Source organism: Eulemur rufifrons, chromosome 7 (genome assembly GCF_041146395.1).
Source record: "Eulemur rufifrons isolate Redbay chromosome 7, OSU_ERuf_1, whole genome shotgun sequence".
Lineage (NCBI taxonomy): Eukaryota > Metazoa > Chordata > Mammalia > Primates > Lemuridae > Eulemur > Eulemur rufifrons.
The window spans coordinates 188190409-188208278 of NC_090989.1; the positions used below are offsets into that span (position 1 = coordinate 188190409).

At 45.0% G+C, this 17870-nt stretch overlaps 1 protein-coding gene across 35 annotated transcripts in view; it reads left to right on the forward strand.

The window, feature by feature from the left end:
* The first annotated feature begins 506 nt into the window (after positions 1-506).
* Positions 507-17870, forward strand: part of MTMR14 (myotubularin related protein 14) — a 50151-nt gene continuing 32787 nt past the window's right edge. For 20 of the 35 annotated variants that reach the window (XM_069476063.1, XM_069476068.1, XM_069476072.1 and 17 more), the window contains exons 1-3: positions 507-733; positions 2896-3044; positions 13554-13662. In XM_069476063.1, the coding sequence (XP_069332164.1) occupies positions 584-733; positions 2896-3044; positions 13554-13662 (408 nt within the window). In that variant the 5' untranslated portion in view covers positions 507-583. Of the gene's footprint in view, positions 734-2877; positions 3045-13553; positions 13663-17870 lie in introns of all 35 variants that reach the window. The other 15 variants (XM_069476089.1, XM_069476071.1, XM_069476074.1 and 12 more) reach the window with 4 other exon arrangements.

The following is a 17870-nucleotide window of genomic DNA, read 5'->3' on the forward strand; positions in this document are numbered from 1 at the left end:
CCTGACTTCCGGTTTCTTCCTCAATAAAATATTCAATGATACAATGCATTATCCTGACAGGGACGTCGTGAGAAGCAGTGTGAGAAAAGTGCTTTATGAAATGCTCTTCTATTTATTAGATACTATTGTTATTATGGTTGCCAATACTAACATATTATCCCCAAGCGTTCCCTCTCTTCTCTCTGCAATGGTTTATCCCTCTCTTCTTCTGGTTCTTTCCAATGGTTCTTTCCTCCCAGTTCCGCACTACCACCCCCCCTCCGGCAGCCAATGGTTTAGCCCGGCTTCCCCAGGGGAAACCCCGAGAGGCGGAGCACGTGGTGTCTGAGAGTGGCGGGGACACCCATCCCGGAGACCACTTGGATCGCTCCGCGCCGCAGGTGGGCCGGGAATCGTGGGCAGTGCGTGAGTCCCGGTCTCCGATTGGCCAGGGCAGGAGTAAACATCCGGCGGGATGGGGCGGGGCCGGAAGTGGAAAAAGAAGGCGGTGGTTGAGGCGGTTCGCGAGGTTCCGGAGCTGGAGTCTGTCCCGCCAGGTGCCATGGGCCGGCCTGAGGTTCACTGAGGGGACGCGGGCTGGGCCATGGCCGGCACTAGAGCCGCCGCCTCGGTGGGGTCCTCGGCATCTTCCGGCAATCCGCCGCCGCAGGAGCCGGGGCTCGGGGAGCTGCTGGAGGAGTTCTCCCGGACTCAGTATCGGGCCAAGGACGGCAGTGGGACCGGCGGCTCTAAGGTGAACCCAGAGGGGCGAGGAGCTGGAGAAGGCTCCTGACAGAGTAAAGACTGAGGTCAAGGGTCCGAGGAATGTAGGAGTAGGACTTTCCTGCTGAGGAAAGGGAGAGTTCCTGGAGAAGGGAGTTCTCCAGGCTCTGGAACCGGAGAGTAAGGGTCGGCCTTGAAAACCATAAAAGGGACAGAGTGAGCCCAGCAAAGCGGCTCTTTTTGTTTGAGGCGGGGTGTTTGGAGGTCAGGCATCAGAGCTGAGGGACCAGGTTCAAAGATTAGAAAGGGAGAACTAAGGAAGCGTTGTTCTCCTGCTTCAGTTGTTTTAGGAGGGGTCGTGTCTGGGCAAAAGCCACCAAATCTAAGTAAAACTAGATAAACGATTCCTCTGGGCCAGAGGTCAGAATGGAGTCAAGAGATGAACCCAGTCCAGTGGATTGTCTCCTTATAAGGTTGCTGCATGACTTGGGCCCATCCTTTTCCTTCCCCCGTAGAACAGGAAGACAACCCACACTGCCTCTCAGTTCCTTATCAAAAGCAAGTTTCTGATCCTCTTTCCTCCCCTTGGGATTCCCCCTCAGTCGTCTTCTGACCAGATCTGGAAGGCTTCTGGTGTGGTCAGACCATTTTCACCCCAAGCACTGGCTGGCAGTCCAGTGGGAATCTTAGTGACCCTGCCATTTCTTATTCCCCACATGGATTTGGGAGCTTTAGCATCAGGTTATCCGGCGGGATTCTGCTCCATCCTGAGCCACAAAACTGATTTGGCTGCAGAGACCTATACTGGGATATGCTATAGTTGGTATTTGTGAGTCTTTAGGTAATACAGGGAAGACTTCAGTGAGGCTGAAGGTCCCTCACTGTCCAAATGACCAAGTATTTTTCAGAGCATCATCTGGGGTACTTTTTAAAAATAAAGATTCCTTAGTCCCACCCAGTCCTACTGAGTCAGAATTTCTGGGGGTGGAAACTTGGAATTTGCATTTCTAATAGGCTTCTTAATGATACTCATGTGCCTTCAAATTTGAGGATCCCTAATTTAAGGCACTGTGAGTTTTTTCTTCCTCATTGGTCTTTAGAGTACAGAAGGGCCTTTTGAGTCAGTGGTTTTTCTTTTTCTTTCTTTTCTTTTTGTTTCTTTCTTTCTTTTTTTTTTTTGAGACAGAGTCTCGCTCTGTTGCCAGGCTGGAGTGCTATGGCGTCAGCCCAGCTCACTGCAACCTCAAACTCCTGGGCTCAAGCGATCCTCCTGCCTCAGCCTCATGAGTAGCTGGGAGTACAGGCATGTGCCACCATGCCCAGCTAATTTTTTCTATTTTAGTTGTCTGGTTAATTTCTTTCTATTTTTAGTAGAGACCGGGGTCTCGTTCTTGCTGAGGCTGGTCTCGAACTCCTGACCTGAAGCCATTCTCCCGCCTCAGCCTCCCAGAGTGCTGGGTTTACAGGCATGAGCCACCATTCCTGGCTGAGTCATTGGTTTTTCTGGACCCCTCTTTCATCCTATACATACCCCTAAAGATTAGGGTTGTCATAAATTACACCTGATTTCCACTGAAGCTGGCTTTAATGCCTCTCTGGCCTCCTGATCTCTTGCAAACTTCTTGAGATGTTATAGGTCTTTTGCTTTTTTTCTAGTGGGTTTTCCTCTGAACTGTGAACAAAACAAGATCAATTTTAGGGGGAGCTGTTTTTTCTATTTCGTAACCAAATGGTGGCATATAAGGAGACAGCTCTGTTTTCAGCTTTTACTGATTGCACTGACTAGAGTATCTAGGTACTAGTGTGTAGCTGGAGTATGGGGACGAATCTGGCACCAAGGAAAAATTATGGATTAATGCCAGTTACAGTAACCTGGAGCAAGAGTTCTTAACATTTTATGAGCTGTGGACCCCTTTGAATCTAATGAAAGCTGTAATCCTCTCCCCCAAGTGCTCAACGCCCACAATTTCAGATGCAGTGGTGAGGAGGTCAGGGTCCTTCCTGAAGCAGACCACATATGGGTTAATGAACTGCATGTAGGGCCTGGGACTCAGCATCCTGTCTCTTCTCAGCATTGAATAATAGTCATAGAGGCATGTCATTCCTAGGGACCTCTCCAGGTCATCGAGTGTCTAATTCTCACCCTCGGAACCCCAGAATCTTCTTTATGTTTAGGTCTCCTCCTCTGTACAGGTTGAGCGCATTGAGAAGAGATGTCTGGAGCTGTTTGGCCGAGACTACTGTTTCAGCGTGATTCCAAACGTGAATGGAGATATCTGTGGCCACTACCCCCGGCACATCGTGTTCCTGGAGTATGAAAGTTCTGAGAAGGAGAAAGATACGTGAGCATCATGCGACCATAGTGTGCCTATCTGGGGAGGCCTAGCAGGGCAGACTCACTTTTCCCATTTGTTAAGCCTTACTGGCATGTTTGTTTATTTCAGGATTGGACAAGTTAGGTTGGTAAAGTGGCACCTCATAGGATGAGGTGTTGAGAGTCACAGCCCTGGATTTCTCTGTCATTTCCACCCTAGAACTCATTGTCCTAAGACAGCTGACTTCACACTTCACCTTTCTGAATGAACATCAGTGTCCTTTTTTTAGAGTGTGGGTGGGAGGTATGCTGTGTTAAGACAGGCTTAAGAGTGGTTGCCATATGTATCACTTAAGAGCCCTAAGGTCTGGAATCCAGACTGCTTGAGTTTACATCTTGGCTGCCCCACTTACTGGTTGTGTAACTGATGCTGGACAAGTCATTTAACTTCTTTGTCCTTAGTCTTCTCATTGATAATTCTCTACTTCATGTTTATTAGTCCTTTAAGGACTAATTAAGGCCGGGCATGGTGGCTCACGCCTGTAATCCTAGCACTCTGGGAGGCCAAGGTGGGCAGATCGTTTGAGCTCAGGAGTTCGAGACCAGCCTGAGCAAGAGCGAGACCCCATCTCTACTAAAAATAGAAAGAAATTATATGGACAGCTAAAAATATATATAGAAAAAATTAGCCAGGCATGGTGGTGCATGCCTGTAGTCCCAACTACTCGGGAGGCTGAGACAGCAGGATCCCTTGAGCTCAGGAGTTTGAGGTTGCTGTGAGCTAGGCTGACGCCATGGCACTCACTCTAGCCTGGGCAACAAAGTGAGACTCTGTCTCAAAAAAAAAAAAAGGACTAATTAAAATTCTAGAATAATGGCTAGTACAGTCCTGATGATAAATGTTGCTGATATAAGCCTGTGACATGTTAATTGTAAGAATTAGAAATAAGAGCTACCATGTATTGAGAGCCTATGAAGCCTGGTTGCTTTCTGTGGGATAACAGTTCATACCAGAGCAAACACCAAGCATCTGGTGCAGGGTGTGGCCCATAGGTAGTTAGTATATGGTGGTAGTTGTTTGACACTAATAGCTAATCACAGCATTGAGGCCCCAGGAAATACTTCATGTGGATCCCCAAGTTTGTTCCCCTAGTCTCCCTGCTTGCTACTGATTTTAAGGAAATTCCAGGAGCTGTTGTCAACAATATCTGTGAAATCCTGGCCCTGTGGATGCAATGTTGTGATGAGTACTACAGTAGAGCCAGGCTGCAAAGTTCAGCAGCCCCTTGCTACTGCAAGGCTGTCAGTGCACCCAGTAACTTGTTAGCAACTCAGATTCTAAGGCTCCAGAGCCACTGAATTAGAGTCACAGCGTAACAAGATACCCAGGTGATTCCAGTGCACTTTAACTGCTGTAGGCAAACCTGGAGAATAGTTAATTCCGCCTGGGGTGTGTGTGTCTTTAACTTAAGTGAAGTTAAAAGCCAGAGCCTTTTGACCTGGAATTGGAGGGATTAGAAGAGTTTCCCTGAAATGTCCTTAGGGACCAAGTATTAATAGATAGGGTCTTTTTTTTTTTTTTTTTTTTTTTGAGACAGAGTCTCTTCTTTGTTGCCCAGGCTAGAGTAAGTGCCGTGGTGTCAGCCTAGCTCACAGCAACCTCAAACTCCTCGGCTTAAGTGATCCTACTGCCTCAGCCTCCCGAGTAGCTGGGACTACAGGCATGTGCCACCATGCCCAGCTAATTTTTTCTATATATAATTTTAGTTGGCCAGATAATTTCTTTCTATTTTTAGTAGAGACAGGGTCTCGCTCTTGCTCAGGCTGGTCTTGAACTCCTGACCTCGAGAGATCCACCCGCCTGGGCCTCCCAGAGTGCTAGGATTACAGTCGTGAGCCACCGCGCCCAGCCTTTTTTCAAATTTTTTATACATTTATTTCTTTTTTTCTTTAAAAAATTTTTTTTTCTTTTTTTTCTTTTTCTGAAGACAGATTCCTATAGTATAGGGTCGTGTTTGTTTTTTTTTTTTTTGTTTGTTTTTGAGGCAGAGTTTTACTCTGTTGCCCAGGCTAGAGTACCGTGGCGTCAGCCTTGCTCACAGCAACCTCAAACTCCTGGGTTCAAGTGATCCTCCTGCCTCAGCCTCCCGAGTAGCTGGGACTACAGGCATGCGCCACCATGCCCAGCTAATTTTTTTCTATATATATTTTTAGCTGTCCATATAATTTCTTTCTATTTTTAGTAGAGATGGGGTCTCACTCTTGCTCAGGCTGGTCTCAAACTCCTGAGCTCAAATGATCCTCCCACCTCGGCCTCCCAGAGTGCTAGGATTACAGGCGTGAGCCACCGCGCCCGGCCTAGTATAGGGTCTTGATCATCAGGCCAAGGAGTGTGGCCTTGTGGATTGTACGTGGGTGTCAATGTGCCAGTATCCCCTGAGCACTTATTAAAATTATAGATTCTAAGGCCTCTCCTGGACCTTCTGAATCAGAATTTCTAGAATCTACATTCTCAGAGAGTTCCCTAGATGTCTTGCATATGCTATAGCTTAAGAACTGCTGCTGGCAGCCACTGGCAGCCAGAGAAGGCTTACAAGCAGGAACAACCAGGTCAGAGGAGTTTGAGGACTAAGCCTTAGTTTCCTCATCTGTAAAGTGAGGAGTGCCCATCTCACACGGTTATAATGGGGTTCCCTAAGAAAATAAATGCAATGACTCTTGTATGTGGGTCTTAAAAATTGTATGACATTCTCAGTTGTACAACCTAAGAACTCCAGGGCTCTCTAAGCCTAAAGAATTGGACTTTTTTGTGGCTCCATTATTTATAGAATTTATCTCTTCCTAACTCCTCCTTCCAGAGTTAGGTAAACTTACCTTCTGTAAATCTTTAAGCTAAAGTTTCTAAACAAAGAATTCTTTTTTTGCCTTGCCCTTCCTTTTCCACCCTCTTCACTGCTGGCTGGTGGTTTTACCTCTGTGTCCATATGGCATTCTGATACTAGGCTCAGTTGTAGTCAAAGTGGTTCTTCTCTACCTTGACTTTGTAAGTGAATCACCTGCGATCTTGTTACAATGCAGAATCTGATTCAGTAGATCTGGGATGGGGCCCAAGATTCGGCATTTTCTAACAAGCTCCCAGCTGATGCCAAACCACCCTTTAGTAATGGTACATTGAGGAACTCGGTCTTGATTGCCTCACAGAAGCTTTTCCTGGAAGGAAACAAGTTCAGTGTTGATCCCTTAAAGAGAAGGAAACTAACATTTGTTGAGTGCCTACCGTTTGGCAGGTGTTAGGGTTTCATCCACTAGTTTACTTAAGTCCTGCAATACAGTCAGTGAAGAAGACAGTATCACCCCCATAGAAAGTCGAAGCCCAGAGAAGTATCTTGCCTTTGCCCAAGATCACTGAGGGGTTCAGTGGAGTGGGGTTAAAAGCCCGGTTTCCTGACTCTATCCACCTGTCTGCCTTTTCTTCCTTTTACCACCACGGCTCCCCTGCCTTGTCTAGCAGGACCTCATGTCCCAGGCCACTGTGGAACATCCTTAACCTTAGAGGAGTTATTGGAGTTTGTTTTTACTTTCACTCTTTGCAAGGCCTTGAAGTGGTATTGAAGTGATACTGAGTGGGTGATGCCTATTTGTTGAAGGAAAGGGAGCTTTGGTATGTTTGGGAAGCGATAGAATTTTTTTGCCTCTTTACATAGCTTTCTTGGATGTTACTGATGACGCTAATTTGACTGAGTTTAAAAAGGTAGAACTGGGACTGCGAGTGGTGGCTCACGCCTGTAATCCTAGCACTCTGGGAGGCTGAGGTGGGTGGATTGTTTGAGCTCAGGTGTTCAAAACCAGCCTGAGCAAGAGCAAGACCCCATGTCTACTAAAAAAATAAAAAGAAATTAACTGGACAACTAAAAATATACATAGAAAAAATTAGCCGGGCATGGTGGTGCATGCCTGTAGTCCCAGCTACGTGGGAGGCTGAGGCAGTAGGATTGCTTGAGCCCAGGAGTTTGAGATTGCTGTGAGCTAGGCTGACGCCACAGCTCTCTAGCCCGGACAACAAAGTGAGACTCTGTTTCAAAAAAAAAAAAAAAGGGTAGAACTGGACTCAGGAAGTGGTTTTGTCCTGTTAATGAACCTCCCCAATTCTGCCCATCATCTGGGAATAGAAGCCTGGACAAGAATTAATAAACAGCAAGACATATTTGTCAACAAGTGTTCATTGACTTGTTGCTACGTGGTAGACCCCGGAGATCCGGTTAGAAGCCAGGTAAATGAAGTCTTTACCTTTAGGTCTAGTAGGTAACAGAGACCAATAAATAAGCTATAACAGTATAACAAAAGCCAGAATTAGGGGAAGTACAGTTGAGGCATTGGGAGACAGTGGTTTAAAACCATGGGCTCAGTGGCTGCCCATCAGGACTTAAAATCTCAACTGCCTTGCATATCTGTTCTGTGGCTTTGGGACAGTGATTTCTTTTTAGGGTTTTGTCATCTTTTTTTTTTTTTCCTCCCAGAAACAGGGTTTCGGTTTCCTATGTTGCCCAGGCTAGTCTTAAACTCCCGGCCTCAAGTGAGCTTCCAAAATAGCTGGGAGTATAGGTGCACACCACCACAGCCAGCTTGGGAAAGTGATTTTACCTCACCTGCCTCATCTGTAAAATAGGGCAAATAAGGACTAACTGAGATAATGTGTCTGTTAGCCCTGCTTTGTCCCTCGTGTCTGTTAAGTAGCAGCAGTAACATCTATCTCAGGAAGTTTTGGGCACACTTAGTATGAAAAACCAACCTAGTTTGGGAAGTGTGGGTGCTGGTCTGGGAAAGCTTCCCTTTAGAAGTTATCTGAGAATGGCATTTTCTTCTTTATTTGAAAATAGTTTTGTGTGTAATGCTCATAAAGATAAAATCCAGTCAAATAATGCAATTAAATGAATATTAAAACAGGGTGCCATGGTACATGCCTATAGTCCCAGTTACTCAGGAGGCCAAGATGGGAGGATCACTTACGCCCAGGAGTTCAAGACCAGCCTGGGCAACATAGCAAGACCCTGTCTCTAAAAAGAAAAAAAAATTAGCCGGATGCAATAACTTGTGCCTGTAGTCCTAGCAACTTAGGAGGCTGAGGCAGGAGGATCACTTGAAGCCCAGGAGTTTGAGGCTGCAGTGAGCTGTGATTACACCAGTACACTCCAGCCTGGATGACCATGTCTCTACAATAAATTAATTAAAATAAATATCAGAAGAACCTGATAACATCTTGCCAGAAATTTTCCTGCATAAATTACAAACATAAATATGTAATCCAATATTTATTCATTCAAATTTGAGTACCATGACAGACACAGTTCTGTGCTTAGAACTGCAATAAAAGGATCATAAGGACAAGAGGTAAGAAAACTGGGAACTAGTGAGAAAATAGAAACTGAATTGGGTCTTTGAGTAGGGGGGAACCAGAAAAGTAAACGACTACCAAGCCTAACAAGGAAAGGTGTGTCTTTACATTAAAAGACAGCTCAGAGCCCCTTGGAAGGAAATGTTGGCATGTTCTTCACCTTGCTTTTGAGTAGAGTTTGCCGAATAAAATGATTCAGGCTGAGAGAATCAAATGCAGTTTTAAGGCATTTTAGGGTCCACAGTGAGCTACTGGCTTCAAGCTAAGTGAGAGTTGGTTGCAACAGATGGTGCTGACCAGATCTGTGAAAATGGCCTGGGGCCACTAGTAGGTGGGGAAAAAGCTACTATATGTGTCCCCTATTTTATATTCTTGTGGAGTCTGAATTTGATTAGGCTTGGTTGGGCATGGTGGCATGCGCCTGTAGTCCTAGCTACTTGGGAAGCTGAGGCAGGAGGATTGCTTGAACCCAGGAGTACAAGTCCAGCCTGGTTATCATAGTGAGACCCCATCTCTTAAAGAAATGAAGTCATTTGTCTCATAATGAAGTGCCTTTTTATTTCCTAGAGAAACTGAAAAAGCAGCAGCACTCTGGTTCTCAGTGAGCTGTGTGCATTCAGGGCTGGCTGGTGGCCCTGTGCCACCCTATGGCCCTTTTATTTTTGTTATTTTTATTTTTTATTTTTTTGAGACAGACTCTCACTCTGTTGCCTGGGCTAGAGTGCCGTGGCGTCAGCCTAGCTCACAGCAACCTCAAACTCCTGAGCTCAAGTGATCCTACTGCCTCAGCCTCCCAAGTAGCTGTGACTACAGGCATGCACCACCATGCCTGGCTAATTTTTCTATATATATTTTTAGCTGTCCATATAATCTTTCTATTTTTAGTAGAGACGGGGTCTCGCTCTTGCTCAGGCTGGTCTTTAACTCCTGAACTCAGGTGATCCTTCCACCTCGGCCTCCCAGAGTGCTAGGATTATAGACGTGAGCCACCATGCCTGGCAGAAAAAAATTTTAATTGCAAAAATTACATCTTAACAGAAAAATACACCTTGGGAAGCTTTTAAGTCCTCTTCTTATACCCCTTTGTTCTCTTTCCAAGATCATCAAACTATTGTTCCTGGTTTTTATTTGCAGACCCCTTTTTAACTTCAATTTCAGATACCCACCTGGTAGTAGTTATTCTCAAAATGCGTCTACTGACATTTATAGATATATTTTTACTAAGAATTCAGCAATTTTTAAACTCTGTACAGTTAACCCTTAAAATGCATGTGAACTGTGAGGATCCACTTATACATGGATTTTTTTTTTTTAACCAGAAGCTGATTGAAGATATAGTACTGCAGGAATAAGGTGTTTTCTTTGTTGTATGACTCATTTAAAGCCGGTAGTTTAAGCCCTGAGGAAAGCTGTAGTGGGAGTGTTAGAATATTTGCTTCGGTAAACCTTGTTTCCTATTCTTGTCCTCAGTTCCCTGGCTTGGCATCGCATTTCATGGTTTCTCCTCCTTTTTGCTCCCCTCTCGTTAGCTATCCTCCTCTTGGTACCCTGTTGCTTTCGTCCTCTTCTTGGTCCTCCAAAGAACCATTGGCTCCAGAATGGCCCGTGTGCGATTTCAGGTAGGACAGGCTTGGTTGCCTGTCACCCAGTGTCAAGTGTGGCACTGGACCCAACTGGGAGAGTCTGAGGGAGTTTGGGGTCTCGGGGTCCTGCACACAGTGGGGCAGAGTGAACAGTACTGAACGTGGCTCATGGAGCACAGCTGGGTCTGGAGTTTTCGAGGTAGTCTGCCATTATATGTATGAAGACGTGGAGAGTGTCATGAAATACGGTAACTGAAAAACTGCTGTTAAACGTATAGAATCTAAGTTCTTCTAGAACTGGAATAGTATGTACTGGGCAGGACTCCCTGTATCCACTTCTTTCTCCTTTTATTCTCCACTCTGCTGTCAGCAGCATAATCTTTTAACATCGTAAATTTAATTTAGTCACTTCCTGCTTAAAACCATTTTAAGTTTAAGAAGACGGTGTCTAATAGCCTTTTTCTTTTGAAGCAGGAGTGGAGGAAGTGAACTGGGGGAACATAGCAAGATGGGCCATGTTGGAAACACACATGCCTAGGAGATGTCGTGAGTTTTATGGAAGTGCTTGACTAGCTGCGCAAGAGGCAGGAACTCCATTGGTGAACAGGATGACGTCCTGGTCTTAGAGATAGACATGGGGAAAGAATAATACAAGAAAGAGAAAGAGCTATGGAGGACATACAAAGAGGATCATTCTAGGCTACTATGGGGAATCTGGGAGGGCCTCTATGAGGAAATGTCATTTGAAACTGAAGTATGATTAGGGAGAAGAGGGGTTGTGCCTAGCTTTGGGGGCAGAGGCAACAGCATGTGCAAAGGCCTAGAAGTAGGGAAAGCATGTGTGGCTGGCGGGATGGAGAGTATGCTGGTGTGGCTGGATGTGAAGCTGACGAGGGTGGACAGGGCAGAGAATGCATTCTTTTCAACTTTGTTTCTCCTGCTCCATGAACCTTGTGCAAGCACCGTGGTCCTTGCATGTTTGTATGATTGGAGTACATGTGGGTGTGGACTGGGAGGGGAAGTGGTTGGGGCTGGGAGATGGCTGGTGGACTATGTAGATGGAGGGAAGAAGCAAGGGCCCTGAGAGGTCACACTTGGATGTCTCCAGAGACCAGCCAAGCTCTTTCCCTAACAGTGTCAGCTGCTGTTCAGCTTCATCTTACTGTTTCCACGTGGGAACATGGGATCACTTTTTCTCTCAGATATTTCTAGTTTTTAAGAGAAGCTGGAAGTTGAAATTTATATGAACTCTCAAAATTTTTAAATGTTGACAACTAATTCACAAAAAATTCAGTACATTCTCTGGGTGAAACAATGTGTGTGGGCTGCCAGTTTGGAACCTGACCTTAGTAACTTAGATCCACAGATTGGGTCATGTAGGAGATTCAGCATGAGTGAGGAAGGGCAAGTGGTAGAGGACAGAAGGCAATGGTCAGGAAGGAGGATTCCAGAATGTGGAGATTTTGAGCAAGGTGGCACAGCTGGGTTTCATTCCTGAGCTCCAGTTTCATTTGTTCAGCTACCTGCTGGGCATCTTCAGAGGAATATCCTGTGGTATTTCCTCAAAGATAACCATCTAAAGTGAATGCCTCAATTTTTCTTAACCTGCTCCTCTTCAGGTGTTACTTATTTCTCATAGTAGTACTTTTTTCTTCCTGGGTACACTGGCTCAAAACAAAGAGCTATTTAAGATTTTTCCTACTGTAGTACTCCGTTTCCAATATATCGTTGGGTCCTTTTGACCTTGTTTCTGTATTAAGTTTCATTCATCCTGTTCTCTTACAATTTTTTGCTCTCTTCCTTAGTTTATTACTATAGCTCCTACTACTTCCACAGTGCCTCCACTTCACTTGGCTGGTCTCTGGAGACTTCTTGGTGTGACCTCTCAGGGCCCTTGTTTTTTCTTTCTATTTACATGGTCCCCTGGTTATCTCTTGGCCTCACCTGCCTCGCTGACCAGACCCACGTGTGTTCTACTCGTACAAACACTTAAAGACTTTTTAAAAAAAAGAAAGAAAATACAATATTGGTAGGATGCGAAACTCGAGTATATAGAGGGCCAACATTTCATATACACGTGTTCTACAGGGCCAACTGTGGGACTTGTGTATACTTGGATTTTGTTATACCCAGGGGTCTTGTATACCTATGTATACCAAGGGATAACTATGTTTTTATTAACCCCAACAGCATCCGAGTACATTTAAAAAGGTACCACAGATTTGTGGGAGTTGCTGATTTATTCCTTCCGAAACACTATTTGTGTGCATGTGTACATGAGGAGCTGTACAGTAACACACAGATCCCTAGAAGGATTAGGATGTGGAAGGGATTAAATTGCCTCTAGGACTTGGCCTGAAAGCTCAACTCTTTTAAGGAAGGAACATTAGCATCTTGCCTCTGTTCTACTCAATTACCCTGCATAGTGGAGAAAGCTCCCTACTCTAACTTTACTGCCGCTTGTTTCTCTTGCTACCAGAGATTCTGACGGGCTAATGTGACACCTTTGCTAAGAGTTGGGACGCGAGTCTGTGAGAGTAGACCCTTATTTTAGGGAAGCATGATTTGTTATGGGTGTGACTTGCTGGGGCTCATTTTGAAACATGACTCTTTCATGTTCAAGGAGCTCCCTTACCGAATCTGGTGCATTAACTACTGTGCTTCCGGGTGCCACAAGTAGCTTCTCTTTTACCTCCTTTGCCCCAGTGTTCCCTGCCCTGTTGGCTATTTGGACTGTTAAGATGGTTGGAATGTTGAGATATCAGAAACTTCATGTAAACCATAAGACTTCATCTCATCTTGCCCCCTAAAAGATAATAAAAATAGCCCTATTTGGCCGGGCGCGGTGGCTCACGCCTGTAATCCTAGCACTCTGGGAGGCCGAGGCGGGTGGATCGCTCGAGGTCAGGAGTTCGAGATCAGCCTGAGCAAGAGTGAGACCCCGTCTCTACTAAAAATAGAAAGAAATTATATGGACAACTAAAATATATATATATACAAAAAATTAGCCGGGCATGGTGGCACATGCCTGTAGTCCCAGCTACTCGGGAGGCTGAGGCAGTAGGATCGCTTAAGCCCAGGAGTTTGAGGTTGCTGTGAGCTAGGCTGATGCCACGGCACTCACTCTAGCCCGGGCAACAGAGTGAGACTCTGTCTCAAAAAAAAAAAAAAAAAAATAGCCCTATTATTTCCAGAGGGTCTCCCCAGGGCAACAGGTCTTTCCCTGGAAGACCTGGATACCCTAGACATAATTGAAATTGGGTTCTGTATATTTCTGAATTTTATATCCTATGTGTTCAGTTTAGCTTGCTTTTTTTCCATCTTAAATGTTCAGAAATCAGGATGACTTAAATCTTAATACCTATAATTAGCACTTCTTCCATTTCCCAGAAAAAATTATATCAATGATCTAGAATTTAGGAATTACAGCATTTATTAAATTTCAAATGAGTATTCTTACACATGTATACAGACCTAGAATGGGGTCTGTGTGAAGAAACACATGTATACAAAATGCCCACTTAGAAGTCAGCCTGACCTCTCTCTCTTACCTGTGTGTTAGGTTTGAGAGCACCGTGCAGGTGAGCAAGTTGCAAGACCTCATCAACCGAAGCAAGATGGCCAGGTGCAGAGGACGGTTTGTTTGCCCAGTAATCCTGTTCAAGGGCAAGGTAAGGCCCATAACATAGCCTCACACTCTGAGACTCTTCTAGGGTAACAGAATTAATGCGAAGTGTAGGATCTTTTTGTTCTCGGCATTTCCCAGGCAAGGGGTTGGTGGTTACTGGGTACCTGGTGCTATGGGAAACAGGCCAGAAAAACTGACTAATTCTGATTGAAGGATGATTGTAGGTAGGGAAGGGATAGTCACACCAGAGTACCATGGTATCTGTGTTCTGGAGCTAGACAGCCTGGGTTCAGATCCTAGCTCTGTTACTTCTTGCTTGTGCAAGGCCTCAGTTTCCTCTTCAATAAAATGGGGATAATAGGCCAGGCGCCATGGCTCACGCCTATAATCCTAGCACTCTGGGAGGCCGAGGTGGGAGGATCACTCGAGTTCAGGCGTTCAAGACCAGCTTGAGCAAGAGCGAGACCCTGTCTCTACTGAAAGTAGAAAGAAATTAGCCAGACAACTAAAAATATATAGAAAAAAAAATTAGCCAGGCATGGTGGCACATGCCTGTAGTCCCAGCTACTCGGGAGGCTGAGACAGAAGGATTGTTTGAGCCCAGTAGTTTGAGGTTGTTGTGAGCTAGCCACGGCACTCTAGCCCAGGCAACAGAGCAAGACTCTGTCTCAAAAAAAAAAAATAAAATAAATGAGGATAATAATCATACCTATTTCAAAGGGTTTTGGAGTAGATTAAATCAAGTGAGTTAATACACTGTTCTTTCAATCATATAATTCACCAAGTAATTACTGAGCATGTATTGTATTCCAGGCACGACTTCAGGCCTTGAGATACATCAGCATGCAAAGCACAAAAAATATAAGCTCCATGTGGGTCAGGACAAAAATCCTTACCCTCACAGAGCAAAAGGGGGCTATTGTTAATTAGGCTCCCCAGTATGGCCTCATTTTTACCTGTCTTGTTTTCTTTTGGTGTACAGGATGTTCCCATTTTATTGCAAAAGAAATGAAGGCTTAAAGTGGTTAAATAACTTCCCCAAGTTTATTTTACATAGCAAGAGTGCTGGAATGTGAACCCATGTGCACTATAATTTAGAGTTGCATAGTGTGGTGTAGGAGGAACTCACCAAAGAGGGCAATGTGTGATTGACAGACTGCCCAAAGGCCTCAAGAGAGCAGGACATGGCTTGAGAGTGTTGGAGGACAAGCAGGATGCTGATTGACAGGAAGGGAAGGGGAGTGTTCCAAGTAGGTGATACAGCATTGGAAAAGGCACTGAGGGGGCACAAGAGACGGCCAGGAGGCCTCCATCACTGGAGCAGAGGGTACGAGTCAGGGCAGAGGATGGAGGGGGTTGAATGAAGGAGGCTGAACATCTATCAATGGAGTTTGTGTTTGCCATTGTGATTTTTGAGCAGAGAAACAAAGAATGCAAGTAGCATTTTGGAGAAAATTGGAACAAGAGAAGTGGACTAAAGTCCAGGGAGCCCAGAAAAGGGGAGGAAAGCGGGGGTGCATCCTCACCCTTAGCAGATCTCTGAGTGCCTTAGCAGTGGAGGGGAGGACAGGGCAGAGTGGAGGCAAGTTTGAGTGTTGTCTCAGTTCCTGGCGTGCCTTTCTTTTGTAAAGGTGGGAGAAGGATAATTGGGAAAGGGGAAGTAGGAAAGGAGACTCTGCCAAAGGCTTTCTTGGACAGATCAGTTTTAGGGAAAAGTATGTATGGAAGTTAGATCCCAGAAAATGATCTTCTTAAAGCAGTTTGATACCCCTTTGGAAAGTTTTCACATTCCTGGAAGTTATTGGAGTTCCAGTGTAAAGCACAGTGTTTGTCACTAGAAGTTGCATTGGAAATACTTCAACCAATGTTTCCCAAAGTGTGTTCCATAGAACAGCTGTTTAAGGATGCACTTTTGAAAAGCATTCCTTGTCAAATAAGAATGAAAAGTACTACATACTGGATTCAGCCTAACCTCCAGTTCATAAAGTACACTAATGTGTATGTTAACATAGTTGAGGCTTTGAGAAGTCCTGTAATAGAGAGGCCTATGTAGCTTTGTCAAGTCTGGTGCTTCTCCTTTGTCTGTAGACCATGCATAAGGAACTTTGCTGAATGCATTTGGGAAATGCCACACTAAACAGCTTCAGATTCTTGGGGCTTAGTCTAGTAGGGAAGCTGTTTGGCAGATTAACTCATACATCCTAGGCTGGCCTGTGAGGAAAGAGCCCTGGGCCAACTGATCGCAAAGGGGTGGTGATGAGTTGTTTCAAGGGGTTGGTGTGAGGAAGTTTTGGCATTTCTGAATGTTCAGGAGGGCTTTGCTGTTAATCCTGCTTTCTTCTCCCTTTGTGCCTTCTCATCCAGGTAGGTGATGCCGTTTCATACCTCTGGGCCTTCCCTGGCTCAGTCAGTGCTCGCTCACTCAATACCTGCTTGCATACACTTCATTCTTACTGTGTATTTAAATGTCTGTCTGTCTCTGCTGTCCTCCTGGCACCTAGCAGAGTGCCTGTCATGTAAATCCATGCTCAGGAGGAAGATGCTGCTCTGGATAAAAGCAGCAGTAGGCTGGCTGGCCAGCCACATGCTAGGTTCTGGGGACAGATTTAGTACATGATAGTCCTTGCCCCCAAAAAGCTCAAGTAGTGGAGAAGGCAGATGTGTGACCAGGCAGTTGGAGGGAGATTAGGTAGGAAGGGCAGGAGAGGGGCTACTGTTGTGAACTGGGAGCCTGGTCCTCAGGCATGTGGCTCACAGCAGGCACTTGGGAACTAGTGAGACGGTGGCAGTCTTGTTACCAATGGAAGGGAGGAAGATGTGTTAAGAAATGCTTGAGGCCGGGCGCGGTGGCTCACGCCTGTAATCCTAGCACTCTGGGAGGCCGAGGTGGGCGGATCGTTTGAGCTCAGGAGTTCGAGACCAGCCTGAGCAAGAGCGAGATCCCATCTCTACTAAAAATAGAAAGAAATTATATGGACAGCTAAAAATATATATAGAAAAAATTAGCCGGGCATGGTGGTGCATGCCCTCGGGAGGCTGAGACAGGAGGATCGCTTGAGCTCAGGAGTTTGAGGTTGCTGTGAGCTAGGCTGACGCCACGGCACTCACTCTAGCCTGGGCAACAGAGTGAGACTCTGTCTCAAAAAAAAAAAAAAAAAAAAAAATGCTTGGTTCCTGCTTCCTTTAAAACTCAGTTCAGTGTGGCCAGTGCAACTGAGGAACTAAATGTAATGTTCTATTTCATTTCAATTTAAATTTTAAAGCTGAAACAATGTAAAAGTTTTTTTGTTAAAAATGTTATTTTGAGGCACAACTACATTTCCCTTTAAGAGCTGAAAATTTAGCATCCTACTTTAGATATGCTGTAAGTGTAAAATACACATCAGATTTTGAAGACAATATAAATGTAAAATATTTTTTGAAGTGATTATATGTTGATAAAATATTTGAATGTTAGGTTAAATAAAATATTATTAAATATTTTTTAAAACTCAGTTCAAGAATTGAAGGGTAAGTTGTTCTCTCATACCATTGTCTCTCACAACACTTGTATCTGGCTTTCAGAGAATTAAAACAGTTCATCTTTCTTTTTGCTTTCTCCCTTAAAGAGGGGAAGCAGAGGTTGGCCACTGTTATTCTCTGTGCCAAAGTTGATTACTATACTAGCAAATCCTTCATATGCAGAATTGGAGGCCATTCCTCATTAGGTAATTGGAGAGCATTCAGGATATATCTGCTTTTTCAGTCAGGAGCTAGCTTAAAGTGCAGAAACAATGGATTATGAATTGGAGCCTTGAGGCTAAGGAGCAGGTGTCATGTCAGACTCTGCAGTAGGGTGAGCCCTTCCCCCAGGCACCAGCTTGGAACCTTCCTAAAGAGTCCAGTGCACCACTTGGCGAAGAACTCACTTGTTCTTCTCCATCTGACTGTGGACAAGTCTTCCTGGGCCCAGGTCTGGCTGCCTTGATTTACCAAAAAGATAAGGACAGTAGAAGGGATTTGGAAGAAGAATTGGGAGCAGAAAGAGTGTCTCAAAGCTCAACAGCTAAAAAGGTTTGTTTTTTGTTTTTGTTTTTGTTTTTTTTTTTTTTTTTTGAGACAGAGTCTTGCTTTGTTGCCCTGGCTAGAGTGCCGTGGCGTCAGCCTAGCTCACAGCAACCTCAAACTCCTGGGCTTAAAAGATCCTTCTGCCTCAGCCTCCCAAGTAGCTGGGACTACAGGCATGCGCCGCCATGCCCGGCTAATTTTTTC